The sequence below is a fragment of the Leucopleurus acutus genome, assembly GCF_964270905.1.
Source record: "Leucopleurus acutus genome assembly, chromosome: 1".
Taxonomy (NCBI): Eukaryota; Metazoa; Chordata; class Mammalia; order Artiodactyla; family Delphinidae; genus Leucopleurus; species Leucopleurus acutus.
The window spans coordinates 65,432,869-65,452,918 of NC_139142.1; the positions used below are offsets into that span (position 1 = coordinate 65,432,869).

The following is a 20,050-nucleotide window of genomic DNA, read 5'->3' on the forward strand; positions in this document are numbered from 1 at the left end:
GGTACACCAGAGACTATTTAGGCGTTTAGAAAAATTAAAGCATGTTAAGGCCTCAAAACAGTGTATTGTTCATGCTCCAAGATTTAACCTTTTCTTTCTTATTTGCTGCTATGCTTGTCCTCTTGCGAATAAATGTCTTCTGAATCGTATAAGATGAATCAAATATATGTATAACATGTCTATGTATAACAAATATCTTAATAGAGCAACAAATTATATGGATAGGTAAATTTTAAAATTTGAAAAGTCCTTTCCCATTTCCTAAAAAAGAATTATGACTCTGATTCTTTTCTTGCATTCTTAGACCTTGGGTTATATCACAAGACAGGATTTGTAACTTGTGTTCTTAATTTATCCCCCAAATTTGAATTTTAAGTCACGTCAGAACCATAAGCACTTACTTCTTTCCTCCTGCCTTTTCAAGGAGTATTTTGGCTAGAGTTACACCCCGTAGATTTATACTGTGCTATTAACATCTAATAGAACTTGGGGGAACAGTTTCTCCGCCGTGTTGTCTGGCTCAAGTATAAGAGCGAAATAGGTCACTGTTTCCATTTTTATGAGTATAAATATTATCAAGTCATTAAAACTATGAAATAATTAAATTTCATTACACTCTTTTACTCTTTAATAATCACCTACTAAATATTCAAATTGAGCCAGAAAAAAAATTTTTTAATATACGTTTTTAAAAAATTCTATACATGTATTATATATACATACATATTTATATATACACACACAGTGTTCGCATAACTTTAAAGTAATTTGGAAATATTTGAATGCATGACTTAACTATTCAATAGCATGGGTAGTTAGTACAATATAAAGACAGCCATTAGTCCATTAGTCTCAGGCTGAATGAAATTGTTGGTGGGTCACTGAAGTTGCTGGGTCTTTTCACATACCATAGACAATAAGCGCTAGTCCATTATTCCAGTTGACTTTATGTGACAAACCGGTTAGCTCATAGCCCCTAAACAATTATTAAATATCTATATTTTTCATAAAAATTATGTTCTACCAAGTTTACATTGAGGTTCTGGTATTTAAAAGTTGCTTCTATAGACTTTAAAATAAACGGTGAAGTTTAAAGAGGGGGAAATATACTGAAAAGAGTTACAGGCATAGTGTAGTGACAGAAACACTCATAAAATCACAAGGCTGTTTTGAAAACAATAATAACAAAGTTAGGAAGTTCTGGGTGAGATGACACACTGATAAAATCCACAGTCTTCAATTCTGAAGTGAATGGAAAAGAACATAAATGCCTCGTCTATCTCGCTTCTCTTGTTATCTAGGGACGAAATGCCTGCCTAACACCTACCAGTGGAACATCATTGAAAAAGTAGAGATTAGTGAGAATAAAACAACAAAAAGAATAGTTCCCTACCCATTGCCTCCTACTGAATGAACTTTTGACATATCAGCAAACTCTTCTTTCCTCTTGCTGCTGCTGGTATACTGCTCGCTGTACAGCTTGAGGGACATCTGCTCAACAGCATCTCTTTGTGCTTCCAGGTAGCATAGTTGAACCTCAGCCTGGAGAGAGAAAAAAAGAGGAATTGCTGTTTTAATCCAGAAGGAATGCATTTCAAGTGAGGTGTAACAACTCAAAGAATGGGAATTGTTCACATCATTATCCTGCTCCTTTTCAGGTTGGATTTAATGGGATCAGCTGGGCATATTACAGAATTATATTTTAGATTTGAATCTTATAAGTTCCTCCTTAAAATATGACCTGAATAAATGAATTCTCAGAAGACTCAGTAAATATCACAAAATATCCCTGAGATCGTAATACTGTATGATGAGACTTTACATAAAAATTCTGTGAAATTCCTTAATAATATTCTTCCTCGTATTGCCACATATGTAACATTTATTTTTTTAAAGATTCCCCCTCCGATCCATACATTTGCATGGACACATACTTTGAATGCTTCTCATTATCTTCCCTGAGGAGAATAAAAAAGCCTAGTATTAATTCAATACCTTTCCAATAGTGACAACGGACTTCCTGTATTACATTTTTTTTTTTTTTTGGTTCTCTGGATTTTGTCTTAATAATGTTAAAATAGAGAGAACAGTGATTTTGCTTACATGCAGGCTTGAATTGTTAAATCTTTCATAGATACTTGGGGCTCACTGTAGTACAGGGAGAGGTAGTAAGTTCACCATGCTGTTTTCTATCAAACCAAGGCCAAAAGAATGCTGAATAATATTTGGCATGGAATAGCATTGAATAGATGCTTTATTTATTGCAGCTGTTGTGATCCCTGTGGCTTTAGAGTTCCCTAGAACACCAGATGAGACGGGGAATGAAGTCTTCTTGGTGGCATGCTTGCCTATGGTGAAGGGGAAAGGGCAATGATGAGTTATGTGCACTGTGGACCAAAGGAGCTCTTATTTTCTTTTGGCGCACTTCACTAAATCCAACACGTCCGTTAACATTTCTCAATAGCCTTAACACTTCTGCTTCTTTATAATTTAATTATATATTCTCCTACAAAAAAACAGGTCTGAGTCAGACCTGTTTGACCCAGGTCAGAATTCTATAACATGCAGGAAAAGCAGTTGCCAGAATGGAAAAGCAAAGTCAGACATGACCTCCTACTCTTTGAATCCAGTGCCAACCAAGGCCTTTTGCCTGGTCTCTGGTTTTACAGACTCAACCATGGAAAGAAAGAGAGAGTGTTGCAAAGTAGCAGCTGCTTAAAAGGGCAAATCAGGACTCTGTAAAGGAAATGGGTAGCTTATGAAATGTAAGATCTCAAACCACTCTAGAGTTCGCATTTTGTTGCTTTCCACAAGCAGCTACTTATGAATGTTCTAGATACTGAGGAAGAACTTTAAAAATGCTAAAATTACTATATTCATATAACTGAAGTTTCAGAAATCAGTTAAGAACTGCAATCTATGTATTGGTTCATGTAAACTCTTCTTGCCCAAACGAATTGGCTTGAATAAGAATAGACTCAACTGGATTAAGAATTATGTCAAACAGTATAAACAAAGGATAATGTTACATGGAGTACATTCAGTATGGGAAGAGGGGTATGGCTGATGGAAAAGCACAAAGGAAATACTAGATTTAGTGTTATTCGGCATATTTATTAATAGATAGTGAAAGAGAAGGTATGGAGTATATTAATGGCAACACAGAAGAGTGCCAACTCAGAGCTTTGCAGATATCATAGAATTTGGAGAAATGATACCTACAGACCTAAGAATATTTTTTAACAGTTGGGGGGAGGTACATGAAACTGAATAGAGGGAGTCAATGATTAGAAAAAAAAAACAGAATATATCTTTCAAAAGAGCATACAATATTCTTAAGTAACTAAATATGAGATAACTGAGAGATACTGAACAATAGTCAAAGAATTTAATGCAACTAGAGATTATCATACTAAGTGAAGTAAGTCAGAAAGAGAAAGAGAAATACCATGTGATACCACTAAAATATGGCACAATGAACCTCTCTACAAAACGGAAACAGACTCATAGACATAGAGAAGAGACTTGTGGTTGCCAAGGGGGGTGGGGGAGGGAGAGGGATGGACTGGGAGTTTGGGGTTAGTAGATGCAAACTATTACATTTAGAATGGATAAACAACAAGGTCCTACTGTATCCTGAACCATAATGGAAAAGAATATAAAAAAAGAATGTCTGTGTGTGCATAACTGAGTCACTTTGCTGTACAGCAGAGATTGCCACAACATGGTAAATCAACTCTACTTCAGTAAAATAACAGTAATAATAATTTAAAAAAAGAACTTAAAAACAATCTTTCCAAATGCTACCCCCCACCCCTCCCCTCCTCAATGCTATAGGGATACTGAGGAGGACATCCCACACAAAGTATTCTATTGGTAACCCCATTAAAATATTGAATCTGCACCATTAGATGCCAAGGGGCATGTCTGATCCCTACAGGTTCCCATTAATTTTTAACCACCCTAAGGTAGCAAATTAGACCACTGCTTGCTCTGGGCAAAGATTTCACAAATGTGTGCCACTGGTCACAAAAAGCATCATCAAGAGGGAGGCCAACTTAATATAGACTCATCACTACTATAGAAGAATAATTGAAGTTCATCCCTTTGAGATCCTAGGCCATTTCTGTGCACAGAGGGAAACACCTCCCATGACAGGGATACATGGAAAGGAGCTCAGAGAGAGACAAGTTGCTGAGAGCAACTTGAAAAATAATTAATCACCTTACAAAAGTGATTGAAATGTTGTTAATCTAAGACTTTTATTGCACAATATCTCAAAGGCATTTGACATAGGAAACTTCCCTGTGCTAACAAGGAGATGAATTAGATGGCCCAGGTCTTTTCTATCCACCTCTATTTCTATCTCTGCTTTCAGTGATTCATTCCTAAATGTGATGATAAAAATAGAACCAAAGTTGCTTCTTCTGCTAAGGTTGAATGACTTTGCCAGTCTAAATCTCTCTGCAAACTGTCTTAACTTTTTCTCATACTGTATCTTAGTCCAAAGGTAAATTTTTTTTTTTTTTTTTTTTTTTTTTGCGGTACGCGGGCATCTCGCTGTTATGGCCTCTCCCGTTGCAGAGCACAGGCTCCAGACGCGCAGGCTCAGCGGCCATGGCTCACGGGCCCAGCCTCTCCGCGGCGTGTGGGATCTTCCCGGACCGGGGCACGAACCCGTGTCCCCTGCATCGGCAGGCGGACTCTCAACCACTGTGCCACCAGGGAAGCCCCAAAGGTAAATTTTTAAGAAAAAGATTTGAAGAAACTATAGTTCTTAAAAAAATAGTAACACTGAATCTTTGATTAAAAGAATTTCATTTCTTAGCATCTATTACAATTGTGGATGCTTTTAAAAGTGACTACATTTTACAAATGGAAACTAAGACATTAAATAATATTACTGATCCTACTAATCAATCAATGGGATTGATTGTAATCAATGGGATTTAGCAACCTATTAAGGAAAATAAAAAGGAACAAGAGGGAACAGACTCAGTGACAGATCCACCTCTCACTTCCTGGTAGGTGCCGTCAATGGGAGTAGGAATATAAAAACAGCAGTACAGGTGAATGGAACAAATGAGCTGGAATTGAGTCTTTTGGTTTGAGGTACTAGTGTGATTCCCCAAATGAGATGTTCAGCAAGCAAGTGGAAATATTAAGACTGAAATATAAACCCAGAGGCAATGGTTGACATTAGGAAAGGAAATGAGACTGCCATGGGAGATGGTGTATGATGAGAAGAGAAAAAGAATCAGTTCTCACTTATTCTAATCTAGGCCTGCATTACACCTTAGCTGACCTAATGCAATGGATTCTCAAACACTCTCCCTCCCTCCTTCTCCACCATCCCCAAATCTCTTTTATAGACAGTTCATTGATCTTTTTGAATCACATCTGGGATCACTGGTCGTTGGTATTTCAGGGCTTAATTCTGGATCTCTTTTCTTTATTTATACTCTCTTCCATGGCTTTCCATGCCATCTATGTAGTAATGGCCTCCTATTCTCTCCTCTGAGTGCCATAACTACCTACCCAATCAATCACCTGACATTGCTAACTGAATTTACTTTAGGCATCACTGTTTAAAACACTCTCCATTCTCATCCTTATCGTGTGCACCGAAACTTTGTTCTTAGGACTTTCCCGTTAAATCAATGGCACCATCTGTTGCTTAGGTCAGAAACTTTAGAGTCTTCCGTGACTCCTCTTCTTCATTTTCCACAGCCAGTTACTCCCTAAGTTCTGTTGATTCCTCTTTCAAAATGTCTCTCCAGTCTGTCTTCACAGTCTGCATTGCTGCCAGACTGGTCCAAGCCTTCTTCATCTCTCCCCTGTAGTACAGCAATTATCTTCTAATATGTTATCTCCCCTCACCCATTCCTGCCCCTCTAACCTCTTCCCTTACAGGACCAGAGTGGTCTCTATAAAACTGAGTTGGTTTTATACTGCATTCAGATCTAAAACACAAACTTCTTCCACGGCTCATTAGATTTGGTTCCTGCCTGTCTCAGACCTCATTTCCTACTTGTCTCCCTCTTGATCACTATGCACCGTCATGCTTGCCTTCTCCCAGTTCTTTAAACAGCTCTTTCCTGTCTCAGGACCTCTGCATATACTGTTCCCTTTCTCTGGAACATTCTCTTGGTAACATCTTCTCATCCTTTAGCTCTCAGCTGACATGTTACTTCTCAGAGAGGCCTTCCCTGACCACCCTATCAAAAGTAGATCCACTCTATCTTTCTCCATTTCGGAAGTGTTAATTTCCTTCACAGCACATATCACAACTTAAAATTCTTACATTTGGGGCTTCCCTAGTGGCGCAGTGGTTGAGAGTCCGCCTGCCGATGCAGGGGACACGGGTTCGTGCCCTGGTCCGGGAAGATCCCACATGCCGTGGAGTGGCTGGGCCCGTGAGCCATGGCCGCTGAGCCTGTGCGTCCACAATGAGAGAGGCCACAACAGTGAGAGGCCCACGTACCGCAAAAAAAAAAAAAAAAAAAAAAAAAAAATCTTACATTTGCTGGCTTACACTTTTTCTGTCTCTGTCTCCAGACTCTAAGCTACATACAGGGACACTGTCTGTCTGTCTCCTCAGCCATTTTGTATTCCCAGCACCTTGGCAGTATCTGGAACATGATAGGGGCTCAGTAAATAATTTATTACTCATATATTCACTGAGCCTTTATCATGTGTCAGGAACTGTACCAGGGACTATGGGTACAAAGAAGAACAAAACATAGCCCCTTTTCTCAAGGGACTGCAGTGTAGTGGAGGAAAGAGCCATGCCAACAGATACCTACAAATGTGTCAAGTGAAATGATTGTGGGGGAAGATGGGAAATAAAAGAACTAATTGCCTGAAGGTGAGGAGTAGGCAGTAAAGGCTTGACAGAGGTGGCATTTGAGCCAGATCTGGGAGCATGGCTATGACTTTGTCAGGTAAAGAAGCAGATGAATATCTTTATAGGCAGAGTACCTCATTTTGTTCAGAGGCCCAGAGTTATGAAAGGATGTGGCATGTTCAGAGAATGGTGGCTGGAGTTTTGGAGGCATTTGGATGAAGAGGCTAAAGTAGAAGGGGATAGGCTATGGAGGATGTCAGGTTAGGCAGTCGGAACCCTATCCAATGACCTGCCAACAAAAGATGACATTGTTTCTGTGATGGCATTATCTTCCTCCATCTCCCTTTTTCTGTCATGGGAACATAGGTGTCTGATGGATGAGTCCAAATATGCTCATAAAGTTCCTACCTCCTGGTGTACTTTGAGAACATTGCATTGAGAAGGGAATCAACAGCTTCCAAGAGGCCAGAAGCCCAGCATCCCAAACAGGGGGAATGCCTAAGAGATTCTACTAACTCATATCTCTCTAGTAAACGTTTAACATAATGTTATAGACTCAGGACACATAATGTCATAACTTTTCAATTTGTATGTTGAAGCCTTAAACCCCAATGTGACTGTATTTGGAGACAGGGTCTTTAAAGAGGTAATTAAGGTTAAACAGATCACAAGGGTGTGGCCCTAATCCAACAGGACTGGTATCCTTATAAGAAGATGCAGAGCGCTCCCACAGAGAAAAGGCCATGTGAGGACACAATGAGAAGGTAGCCAGTCATTTACAAGCAAGGAGAGAGGCCTCACCAGAAATCCAACCTGCCAAACCTCTCAACATGTTGATCTGGGACTTCCAGCCTCCAGAACTGTAAGAAAGAAATAAATAAATCTGTTGTTTAAGCCACCTAGTCTGTGGTAGTTTGTTATTGCCACCCTAGCAGACTAATACACATACTAAAGTTAGAAACACTGCCTTCTCATCTGAGGTTTAATACAATTGCTTTGCCGCTTATCATTGCTAGTATGTTTTCCCCTTTTATTTTGTATGCACCTATAGCTTAAATCACTACAGATACTCCTTCAAATTTAGACTACAAATTAATAATATAATCAGAACACAAGACAGTGTTCTAAAATATTTTATTTAAATTTGGCTTGGTATGTGGTGATCCAAATTCAACGATCTTCTCCGGGGCCTGAATAATTACTCAACCGTCTACCTTCCTCTGATATTGTGTCTAATGACAAAATAGTTAGCCCATGAAAAATTTGGTGGTGGGGAGGTAAGTTTCAGTTATTCTAACAGTCTTTAAGGATTAAACACATACTTTTATAATCACATATAGACATATGCCTTATCCTTGCCCTAAAAAGCACTGATTTAGTTAAGAAATATCAATTATTTCATTATCACTGCACGTCACAGCATCCTTTGTTGGGTTAAGTATCCTGAGAATGTTAAATAATTAATTTTACTCTTTCTTAACTCATGCCATTGTAGGTATGCCTGCTCCTTCATATTGTACTTCATAGCTCCCACCACATCTACCCACCCACTTGCATCTGGGTCCACATCCTCTGCTTTCTCTCCTTTATCTGTGGAAACAGTCCGTATTTCTATCCAAGACCAATCCCCTCTACTTAGGCACTAGACCCCCTCTTATCTACGCAAAGATTATCACCCCAGCAGCAAACCACCCTTCTCCCCTTCATCAAGTTTTTCCTCTCTACTATAATTATTCTCATTAGCACATTACCACCCCAGCCCCAGATGCTGTTTCTCCCATGTTAAAAAAAAGAAAAAAGGAAAAATAATCTCTAGACATCAGTTGATACCAATCTATCCTCTGGCTAAAGCCCCATTTCTCTGTTCTACATTACAGCAAAGTCACTTTTACATGTATTATCTATACTCACTATGTCCAATCCCTCTCCTATTTTCTCTTGAATACACTCCAACTAGGCTGTTGTCCAAATTCCCCAGTTGAGTCCTCAGTCTTCAACCTATCCGGACATGCTCCAGCATGGCTTGTGGGCATGCTCTAGGGGCATTTGGTCTTGTTTGCAAGCTAGCTTGGTCCCTAACCTCCCTCAGGTCTTGTCTGAAAATGTCATCTTCTTATTCAGGTCTTATTTGATCTTCTACTTAATACTTCAACCGACCCCCACCCCCAGCAATCCTTATCATCCTTTATACATATTCACCATGTGTAGCTAAAATATGTAACTTATTTTGTATTGTCCATCTTCCCCCAGTGGACTGAAAGCCACGTGAGGACAGGGACTTTTATCTATATATTCATTGCTGCATCTCCAGCACCCAGCACAGCACACAGTACGTGATAGGCACTCTATACAAATTAGCTGAATAGATCTTACTGAGTTTGAAAATCTAAAATGGTTTAAAGTCTACAAAGAAATAAAACAGATAGTTTGAAGGCTGTAGCCTCAGCTTGATTTTTAAAATAGTTGGCTTCATTTTCTCTTAGAAAGGAGACTATTTTTTTCTTTGACAGAAAATTATTGTAATATACAACTTGTTTACTTTTATCTAGGAAAAAAAGGAAGAAGAAAAGCTTCTTTATTTCGAGTCATTTGGTAATATTTTATTCAGCTAATAGAGTGATCCTATACTTCACGTATTATATTAGAAACTAACCACGATGGTCTCACACTTATAGAATGAAAATTTCGGCTATTGTCATCATGCAGTAAGCTGCACAATCCATTTCAAAATGAAGTTTTAAGTCTTCTGGGTAAGAACTTGTTTTAGCTTAATAAAATCTGATTTCCCATTAAAAAAGAGTCATTTGAGCTTTTGGAAGAAACATTAGCAATGTCACACTTTGGAAGAATCCACACCAATTCAGGAGGACCATGGAGATCCATCAATACAATGGAGGGGAACTGTACTTTTTCCGACAATCATTTTGTCATTTGGGAATATCTTCCTACTTTTACTAGTTGTTGTTGTTGTTGTTGTTTTTATCCTTTGATGCACTGTCTCTAATCACATGCCTTTTTCTCTTATTCCTTAGACAAATATTTACTATGCCTCCCCTCTCGCCTCCCCATAGTATCCTTCTCACGCAACTGGCCCAACTTGCTTCATTCTTCTGGAAACACCTTCAGTCTCTAGACCCCCACAGGCTCTGACAAGGACTTTCAGGGTTGATTAGAATCTACACTTGGAAATCTCCATGCTTTTGTTTGGCAGAATTCCTCATACTCACTCCAGGATTTAGCGTTGTCACCTCTACAGTGTTTTCTTCCCCCAAGATCCCAGTTATTTTGTGCGTTGTTGCTTTTGCCATCACTGTTGGAGGTTCATGGTTTCCTGAAATAACTCATCTTTGGAATTGAATTCAAAGTGCATTTCCTTTGTCTAGAAATGAACTCTCTGAAGACATTTATCACACATCCATGATTAGCTACATTCTAACTAAGTACAAAGAATATTTGGCATTATAAAGGATGAGAGTCTCTCTTCAGCCCTGTGTGCACAACTGAATGGAGTAACAAAGCCTCCTTCTCCTACACAGTTGGAGCAGGGAGTCATAGGACTAAGGAGCAATGTTTCTCTTTGGAGTAAAGCTGATTAGAGGTCTTCATCTGACAAACATATTTTGGGAGTCTCTTATATGTAAGACATTGTACAAGATACAAATCTGGGTCAGAGATGGTGCCTGTCCTTAGGGAACCTAAACACAGAATTACAGAAAATTATGTTACATAATAGGAGCTAAAATATTTATTCAAGGATATGACCAATATTACACTTTGAAAATGTTGTCAAAGAAACAGTAAGTTCGTTAGAATATTCTTTTTATCAATGGATAAGCAAGTTATAAAAGTATTTAAATATATAAATATTTTCCCATTTAAAGTTAAATATACATTAAAAATTTAACAAGAATCTCAAAGCTATTTCAATATTATACTTAGCAAAGATTACTGTATATACTAATCTGTACATTAGGATATAAAACTTCTCTGACCATATTGGCAGCCCCAGAAAAACTAGCCTTAGGTTCCCAAGGTTTACTTATATTTATATTCATGGATAATTAACTCAGGACAACTGCAAAAGATAACTGATTTAAGTAAAAAATATTATATCTTTAAAATGTCATCTTTATTTCTATTGACTTGGTGCTATTTGCAAACCATTAAAACCATTCACTGTAATGTTTAAGAAATTCAATTTTAAAGCTATGTCCTTAATGATATTTGTTAAATGGTAAGCATTTAAACAAAGCAGAAAAATTAACATGAATGCTATTTTCATTATTTCTTCTGCATTTGTGTGTAAAGAAAAATGTTTCCTTCCTCCATGTTAATGATAGATGAGATGTTTAGTAAAAACAACGACAATAATGCCTCCACCTAACAAATATAAAGAACAAATATATCACACAATCGCATTTGTGGGTAGCCTTATCCACCACCACCCTCCTCCTCTTTGCAATGGAAGTAGTTAAAGCGATTAAAAATTCAGCATCCTATGTCATGAGCTAGGGTGGGAAGGGAGTGTGATTACACTGTGTGGACTGGAGGGGATGATCAGAATTTCGATGTTTCTCCATTACTGTTTCCTTAGCAAATCTCTGCACGATGACACAGGCATCAAGTCTGTGTTTATATTCTTCAGCTGTATCCTTATTCCCATCTTCCAAATTCCACTACAGCAAATCCTTATGTACTTTCTGGCAGAAACTAAAAATTAAAGATGTATAATGTGAAGATACAATCTTCGTTTCTCTTGCCCTGCAGGACTGGCAGTTCCTTCCCAAGTACAATTATGTTGGCAAATGCTGCTATTAACTCTATGACTACAATGTGCACTCCAGCTCCTTTGAAATTCTATAAAATAGTTGTCCTTAGATGGTGATAGAAAGGAAGGAATGAAGCAGGAACAACAAGAATTACTTTACATACTAATAATAACAATTTAGCTATCAAAACAGAACTGAACAAGTCCGCCTTTATACTGTTCTTTAAAAAATTTAGCCTCCTAGGGTTCTAATAATCAGGGCCTATGGTTCAGGAATGCACGGTAGCACTCAGCTCAGTGCCTGTATCCTCATTTCAAAGAGAATCATTCAAACCGACATCCACCCTGTCAAGAGTCTTGACTTTGAGCTGCTAATGTAGAATAAAAATCAATATAAATTTTGATCATTTGATGAATATTTACTTCTTTCTTTAGTGTTTGGGGATTTAGAATTGAAAAGTGCTGAATCAAGTCATTTTATTTTTTTGTGTTTGTGCCAACACCAATTTACTACCCTCCAGAAAGTTCCTGAACAAGATGTCTCAGGTGGCATGCATGTTGGTTTTTCCTGTCAATCATAACAGTATGTCAGTAGGGAACCATAATCATTTCCCTTTCATACTCTTAGTGTTCCAAAAAGGAATATTTTGATTACATCCCTGGAAAAGGTAAACTTTCTCATTTAGACGCACTATTGTGAGCCTGGGTGTCTGTTGGTTTTGGCATTTGGTTGAGCCTCAATTGATACAATCTATTAAAAGTTAAACACTTTATCTTAGGCTCCAAGGATCTTGCACAATAAATAGAGTTTCCAATTGGTTCCTCTACAAGTAATATTCAGTATCACCCCCAAGACAAAGAGCTTTTATAGAAGCTGTCATCTTTCTCGTGCATTTTCTGAAAAATAACAAGAACACATTGACTAATCACTCTAATCAGCAGATCGATTTCACAATAAAAAAGACTTTACATTTTCATTATAAATAAAAAGAAAACGCACTACAGACAAATAAGTCTAAAAAAAATGACAATTAAAATGTGATTCCAGAGACTTCCGTGGCGGTCCAGTGGTTAAGACTTTGCCTTCCAAAGCAAGGGGTGCGGGTTCAATCCCTGGTTGGGGAGCTAAGATCCCACATGCCCCGTGGCCGAAAAACCAAAACAGAAGTAATACTGTAACAAATTCAATAAAGACTTTAAAAATGGTCCACATCAAAAAAAAATCTTAAAAATAAATAAGTAATAAATAAAATGTGATTCCAATGTAAGTCTAGTTATATGAGTAGAGTAGCATGTCACCATTTTTATTATGATACCTTGATATATGTAACAAAAGCTTACTATTCTTGCACAATGTTTCCATAGTGATTTTTAAAAGAATAGTCTTTCCTAATTTGTAAAAGACTAACTGCAAACACCAAAAAGGTAAGCCATTCTCATTTTTAAAAAAATCTCGCATATGACGTAGTGGCAGAAGATTCAATATTAAGGAGACATTTTTGGTGGTGCCTTATAAATTAAATAAAAATGGCAGCAGCTGCTTTTCCCAAGGATGATCTAGCCCTGGACAATCACTAGATATTATGTAGACAGATGTTTTAAATAAAATAAGTATTTAGATTGCTAGATACCTTGCTAGATATGAAGGCAATTATAGGATGTCTTTGTTAAATTACATTTTTCATTTTTGTGAGGGAAAAAAAGAATTGTCCTGGAAACAGTACCGACAGGAAATGATCCTATATCTAAAACAGCTGGAGACTGTAACTAATATAAATTTACTTGAAAATAAAAATGCTGTGTGCCTCTGGAGACATGCAGTAACATGCCATAAAAACAGATGAGAATATAAAAGTATTTAAAAGGAGAGAAAACACATTTTATCTAGATATTATACTGAGATGTGATTCACTGATAAATGAGAAATATTTGAAGATGAAGAAAGAAAAGAAAGTCAGAAGTCATTTAAAAACTTAGATATTTTATTTAAAACCATATTTGTAGGAAATATAAAAATAATTTTCTAGGGAAAACGCTTTGCTTTTCAATATATTTGTTATTAATTAATTTACTAAAGTCATAATAAAAATGTAAATGCAGATAATAGTGTTTAATTAGGAAATTCTAATGAAAGCAGAGGATGCTTACCATGAGTAAGGCAAGGACCCCAAATGCTGAATAAGAACATTGGAGTAAATCTCAAAGCTATATGTAAGAGCCTCCATAAAGGGAAGGGAGGAAGATGGCAGAAGAGTAAGACGCAGAGATCACCCTCCTCCCCACAGATACATCAGAAATACATCTACATGTGGAACAACTCCTACAGAACACCTACTGAATGCTGGCAGAAGACCTCAGACCTCCCAAAAGGCAAGAAACTCCCCAGGTACCTGGGTAGGGCAAAAGAAAAATGAAAAAACAGAGACAAAAGAATAGGGATGGGACCTGCACCAGTGGGAGGGAGCCGTGAAGGAGGAAAGGTTTCCACACACTAGGAAGCCCCTTTGTGGGCGGAGACTGCGGGTGGCGGAGAGGGGAAGCTTCGGAGCTGCGGAGGAGAGCACAGCCACAGGGTGCGGAGGGCAAAGCAAAGACATTCCCGCACAGAGGATCGGTGCCGACCAGCACTCACCAGCCCAAGAAGCTTGTCTGCTCACCCGCCAGGGCGGGCGGGGCTGGGAGCTGAGGCTTGGGCTTCGGTAGGATCGCAGGGAGAGGACTGGGGTTGGTGGCATGAACACGTCCTGAAGGGGGCTAGTGCACCACGGCTAGCCGGGAGGGAGTCCGGGAAAAACTCAGGACCTGCTAAAGAGGCAAGAGACTTTTTCTTGCCTCTTTGTTTCCTGGTGCACAAGGAGAGGGGATTAAGAGCGCTGCTTAAAGGAGCTCCAGAGACGGCGCGTGCCACGGCTATCTGCGCAGACCCCCGAGAGGGGCATGAGACGCTAAGGCTGCTGCTGCAGCCACCAAAAAGCCTGTGTGCGAGTACAGGTCACTATCCACACCTCCCCTCCCGGAAGCCTGTGCAGCCCGCCACTGCCAGGGTCCCGTGAGCCAGGGATAACTTCCCTGGGAGAACGCATGGGGCGCCTGAGGCTGGTGCAACGTCACGTTGGCCTCTGCCGCCGCAGGCTTGCCCCGCACTCCATGCCCCTCCCTCCCCCCGCCACGGCCTGAGTGAGCCAGAGTCCTGAATCAGCTGCTCCTTAAGCTCATCCTGTTTGAGCGAAGAACAGACGCCCTCCAGCGACCTACATGCAGAGGCAGGGCCAAATCCAAAGCTGAGCCCCGGGAGCTGTGCAATCAAAGAAGAGAAAGGGAAATCTCTCCCAGCAGCCTCAGGAGCAGCAGATTAAAGCTCCACAATCAACTTCATGTACCCTGCATCTGTGGAATACCTGAACAGACAACCAATCATCCCAAATTGAGGAGGTGGACTTTGGGAGCAACATATATTATTTTTTCCCCTTTTCCTCTTTTTGTGAGTGTGTATGTATATGCTTCCGTCTGAGATTTTGTCTGTATAGCTTTGCTTTCACCATTTGCCCTAGGGTTCTGTCCATCTGGTTTTTTTTTTTTTTTACTTTTAAAAAATTTTCTTCTTAATAATTATTTTTTATTTTAATAACTTTATTTTATCTTTATTTTATTTTATCCTCTTTTTTTCTTTCTTTCTATTTTTTCTCCCTTTTATTCTGAGCAGTGTGGATGAAAGGCTCTTGGTGCTCCAGCCAGGAGTCAGTGCTGTGCCTCTGAGGTGGGAGAGCCAACTTCAGGACATAGGTCCACAAGAGACCTCCCAGCTCCACGTAATATAAAATGGCGAAAATCTCCCAGAGATCTCCATCTCAACACCAAGACCCAGCTTCACTCAACGACCAGCAAGCTACAGTGCTCGACACCCTATGCCAAACAACGAGCAAGACAGGAACACAGCCCCATCCATTAGCAGAGAGGCTGCCTAAAATCACAATAAGGCCACAGACACCCCAAAACACACCGCCAGACGTGGACCTGCCCACCAGAAAGACAAGATCCAGCCTCATCCACCAGAACACAGGCACTAGTCCCCTCCACCAGGAAGCCTACACAACCCACAGAACCAACCTTAGCCACTGGGGACAGACACCAAAAACAACAGGAACTACGAACCTGAAGCCTGTGAAAAGGAGACCCCAAACACAGTAAGATAAGCAAAATGAGAAGAAAGAAAAACACACAGCAGATGAAGGAGCAAGGTAAAAACACACCAGACCTAACAAATGAAGAGGAAATAGGCAGTCTACTTAAAAAAGAATTCAGAATAATGATAGTAAAGATGATCCAAAATCTTGGAAATAGAATAGAGAAAATGCAAGAAACATTTAACAAGGACCTAGAAGAACTAAAGATGAAACAAGCAACGATGAACAACACAATAAATGAAATTAAAAGTACTCTAGATGGGATCAATAGCAGAATAACTGAGGCAGAAGAACGGATAAGTGACCTGGAAGATAAAATAGTGGAAATAACTACTTCAGAGCAGAATAAATAAAAAAGAATGAAAAGAACTGAAGACAGTCTCAGAGACCTCTGGGATAACATTAAATGCACCAACATTCGAATTATAGGGGTCTCAGAAGAAGAAGAGAAAAAGAAAGGGACTGAGAAAATATTTGAAGAGATGATAGTTGAAAATTTCCCTAATATGGGGAAGGAAATAGTTAATCAAGTCCAGGAAGCACAGACAGTCCCATACAGGATAAATCCAAGGAGAAATATGCCGCGACACATATTAATTAAACTATCAAAAATTAAATATAAAGAAAACATATTAAGGGCAGCAAGGGAAAAACAACAAATAAGACACAAGGGAATCCCCATAAGGTTAAGAGCTGATCTTTCAGCCAAAACTCTGCAAGCCAGAAGGGAGTGGCAGGACATATTTAAAGTGATGAAAGGGAAAAACCTACAACCAAGATTACTCTACCCAGCAAGGATCTCATTCAGACTTGATGGAGAAATTAAAACCTTTACAGACAAGCAAAAACTGAGAGAGTTCAGCACCACCAAACCAGCTTTACAACAACTGCTAAAGAAACTTCTCTAGGCAAGAAACACAAGAGAAGGAAAACACCTACAATAACTAACCGAAAACATTTAAGAAAATGGGAATAGGAACATACATATCGATAATTAACTTAAATGTAAATGGATTAGGGCTTCCCTGGTGGCGCAGTGGTTGAGAGTCTGCCTGCTAATGCAGGGGACGCGGGTTCGTGCCCTGGTCCGGGAGGATCCCGCGTGCCGCGGAGCGGCTGGGCCCGTGAGCCTGCGCGTCCGGAGCCTGTGCTCCGCAATGGAAGAGGCCACAACAGTGAGAGGCCCGCGTACCACAAAAAAAAAAAAAAAAAAAATGTAAATGGATTAAACGCTCCCACCAAAAGACATAGACTCGCTGAATGGATACAAAAACAAGACCCATATATATGCTATCTACAAGAGACCCACTTCAGACCTAGGGACACATACAGACTGAAAGTAAGGGGATGGAGAAAGATAATCCATGCAAATGGAAATCAAAAGAAAGCTGGAGTAGCAATACTCATATCAGATAAAATAGACTTGAAAATAAAGACTATTACAAGAGACAGAGAAGGACACTACATAATGATCAAGGGATCAATCCAAGAAGAAGATATAACAATTGTAAATATTTATGCACCCAACATAGGAGCACCTCAATACATAAGGCAAATACTAACAGCCATAAAGGGGAAATCGACAGTAACACAATCATAGTAGGGGACTTTAACACCCCATCTTCACCAATGGACAGATCATCCAAAAGGAAAATAAATAAGGAAACACAAGCTTTAAATGATACATTAAACAAGATGGACTTCATTGATATTCATAGGACATTCCACCCAAAAACAACAGAATACACATTTTTCTCAAATGCTCATGGAACATTCTCCAGGATAGATCACCTCTTGCTTCACAAATCAAACCTTGGTAAATTTAAGAAAATTAAACTCGCATCAAGTATCTTTTCCGACCACAACACTATGAGACTAGATATCAATTACAGGAAAAGATCTATAAAAAATACAAACACGTGGAGCCTAACAATACACTACTTAATAACGAAGAGATCACTGAAGAAATCAAAGAGGAAATCAAAAAATACCTAGAAACAAATGACAATGGAGACACGACGACCCAAAACCTATGGGATGCAGCAAAAGCAATTCTAAGAGGGAAGTTTATAGCAATACAATCCTACCGTAAGAAACAGTAAACATCTCAAATAAACAACCTAACCTTGCACCTAAAGCAACTAGAAAAAGAACAAAAAACCCCCAAACTTAGCAGAAGGAAAAAAACCATAAAGATCAGATCAGAAATAAACGAAAAAGAAATGAAGGGAAGGATAGCAAAGATCAATAAAACTAAAAGCTAGTTCTTTGAGAAGATAAACAAAATTGATAAATCCTAGCCAGACTCATCAAGAAAAAAAGGGAGAAGACTCAAATCAATATAATTAGAAATGAAAAAGGAGAAGTAACAACTGACACTGCAGAAATACAAAGGATCATGAGAGATTACTACAAGCAACTCTATGCCAATAAAATGGACAACCTGGAAGAAATGGACAAATTCTTAGAAATGCACAACCTGCCAAGACTGAACCAGGAAGAAATAGAAAATATGAACAGACCAATCACAAGCACTGAAATGGAAACTGTGATTAAAAATCTTCCAACAAACAAAAGCCCAGGACCAGATGGATTCACAGGTGAATTCTATTAAACATTTAGAGAAGAGCTAACACCTATCCTTCTCAAACTCTTCCAAAATATAGCAGAGAGAGGAACACTCCCCAGCTCATTCTACAAGGCCACCATCACCCTGATACCAAAACCAGACAAAGATGTCACAAAGAAAGAAAACTACAGGCCAATATCACTGATGAACATAGATGCAAAAATCCTCAACAAAATACTAGCAAACAGAATCCAATAGCACATTAAAAGGATCATACACCATGATCAAGTGGGGTTTATTCCAGGAATGCAAGGATTCTTCAATATATGCAAATCAATCAACATGATACACCTTATTAACAAATGGAAGGAGAAAAACCATATGATCATCTCAATAGATGCAGAGAAAGCTTTTGACAAAATTCAACACTCATTTATGATAAAAACCCTGCAGAAAGTAGGCATAGAGGGAACTTTTCTCAACATAATAAAGACCATATATGACAAACCCACAGCCAACATCATGCTCAATGGTGAAAAACTGAAACCATTTCCACTAAGATAAGGAACAAGACAAGGTTGCCCACTCTCACCTCTAGTATTCAACATAGTTTTGGAAGTTTTAGCCACAGCAATCAGAAGAAAAAGAAATAAAAGGAATCCAAATGGGAAAAGCAGAAGTAAAGCTGTCACTCTTTGCAGATGACATGATACTATACATAGAGAATCCTAAAGATGCTACTGGAAAACTACTAAAGCTAAGCAATGAATCTGGTAAAGTAGCAGGATACAACATTAATGCACAGAAATCTCTTGCATTCCTATACACTAATGATGAAAAATCTGAAAGTAAAATCAAGAAAACACTCCCATTTACCACTGCAACAAAAAGAATAAAATATCTAGGAATAAACCTACTGAAGGAGACAAAAGACCTGTATGCAGAAAATTATAAGACACTGATGAAAGAAATTAAAGATGATACAAATACATGGAGAGATATACCATGTTCTTGGATTGGAAGAATCAACATTGTGAAAATGACTCTACTACCCAAAGCAATTTACAGATTCAATGCAATCCCTATGAAACTACCACTGGCTTTTTTCACAGAACTAGGACAAAAAATTTCACAATTTGGATGGAAACACAAAAGACTCCGAATAGCCAAAGCAATATTGAGAATGAAAAATGGAGCTGGAGGAATCAGGCTCCCTGACTTCAGACTATACTACAAAGCTACATTAATCAAGACAGTATGGTACTGGCACAAAAACAGAAATATAGATCAATGGAACAGGATAGAAAGCCCAGAGATAAACCCACGCACATATGGTCACCTTATCTTTGATAAAGGAGGCAAGAATATACAGTGGAGAAAAGACAGCCTCTTCAATAAGTGGTGCTGGGAAAACTGGACAGGTACATATAAAGGTATGAAATTCGAACACTCCCTAACACCATGCACAAAAATAAACTCCAAATGGATTAAAGACCTAAATGTGTGGCCAGACACTATCAAACTCTTAGAGGAAAACACAGGCAGAACACTCTGACATAAATCACAGCAAGATCCTTTTTGACCCTCCTCCTAGAGAAATGGAAATAAAAACAAAATTAAACAAATGGGACCTAATGAAACTTAAAAGGTTTTGCACAGCAAAGGAAACCATAAATAAGACC

The 20,050-nt window shown here is 38.7% G+C and overlaps 1 protein-coding gene across 1 annotated transcript in view; it reads right to left on the minus strand.

The window, feature by feature from the left end:
• AKAP6 (A-kinase anchoring protein 6) overlaps window positions 1-20,050 on the minus strand; it is a gene marked incomplete at its 3' end in the record, with an annotated part of 361,949 nt that overhangs the window by 132,065 nt on the left and 209,834 nt on the right. Inside the window, exon 7 of the mRNA XM_082853308.1 lies at window positions 1,394-1,542. Within this exon, the coding sequence (XP_082709434.1) occupies window positions 1,394-1,542 (149 nt within the window). The remainder of the gene's footprint in view (window positions 1-1,393; window positions 1,543-20,050) is intronic.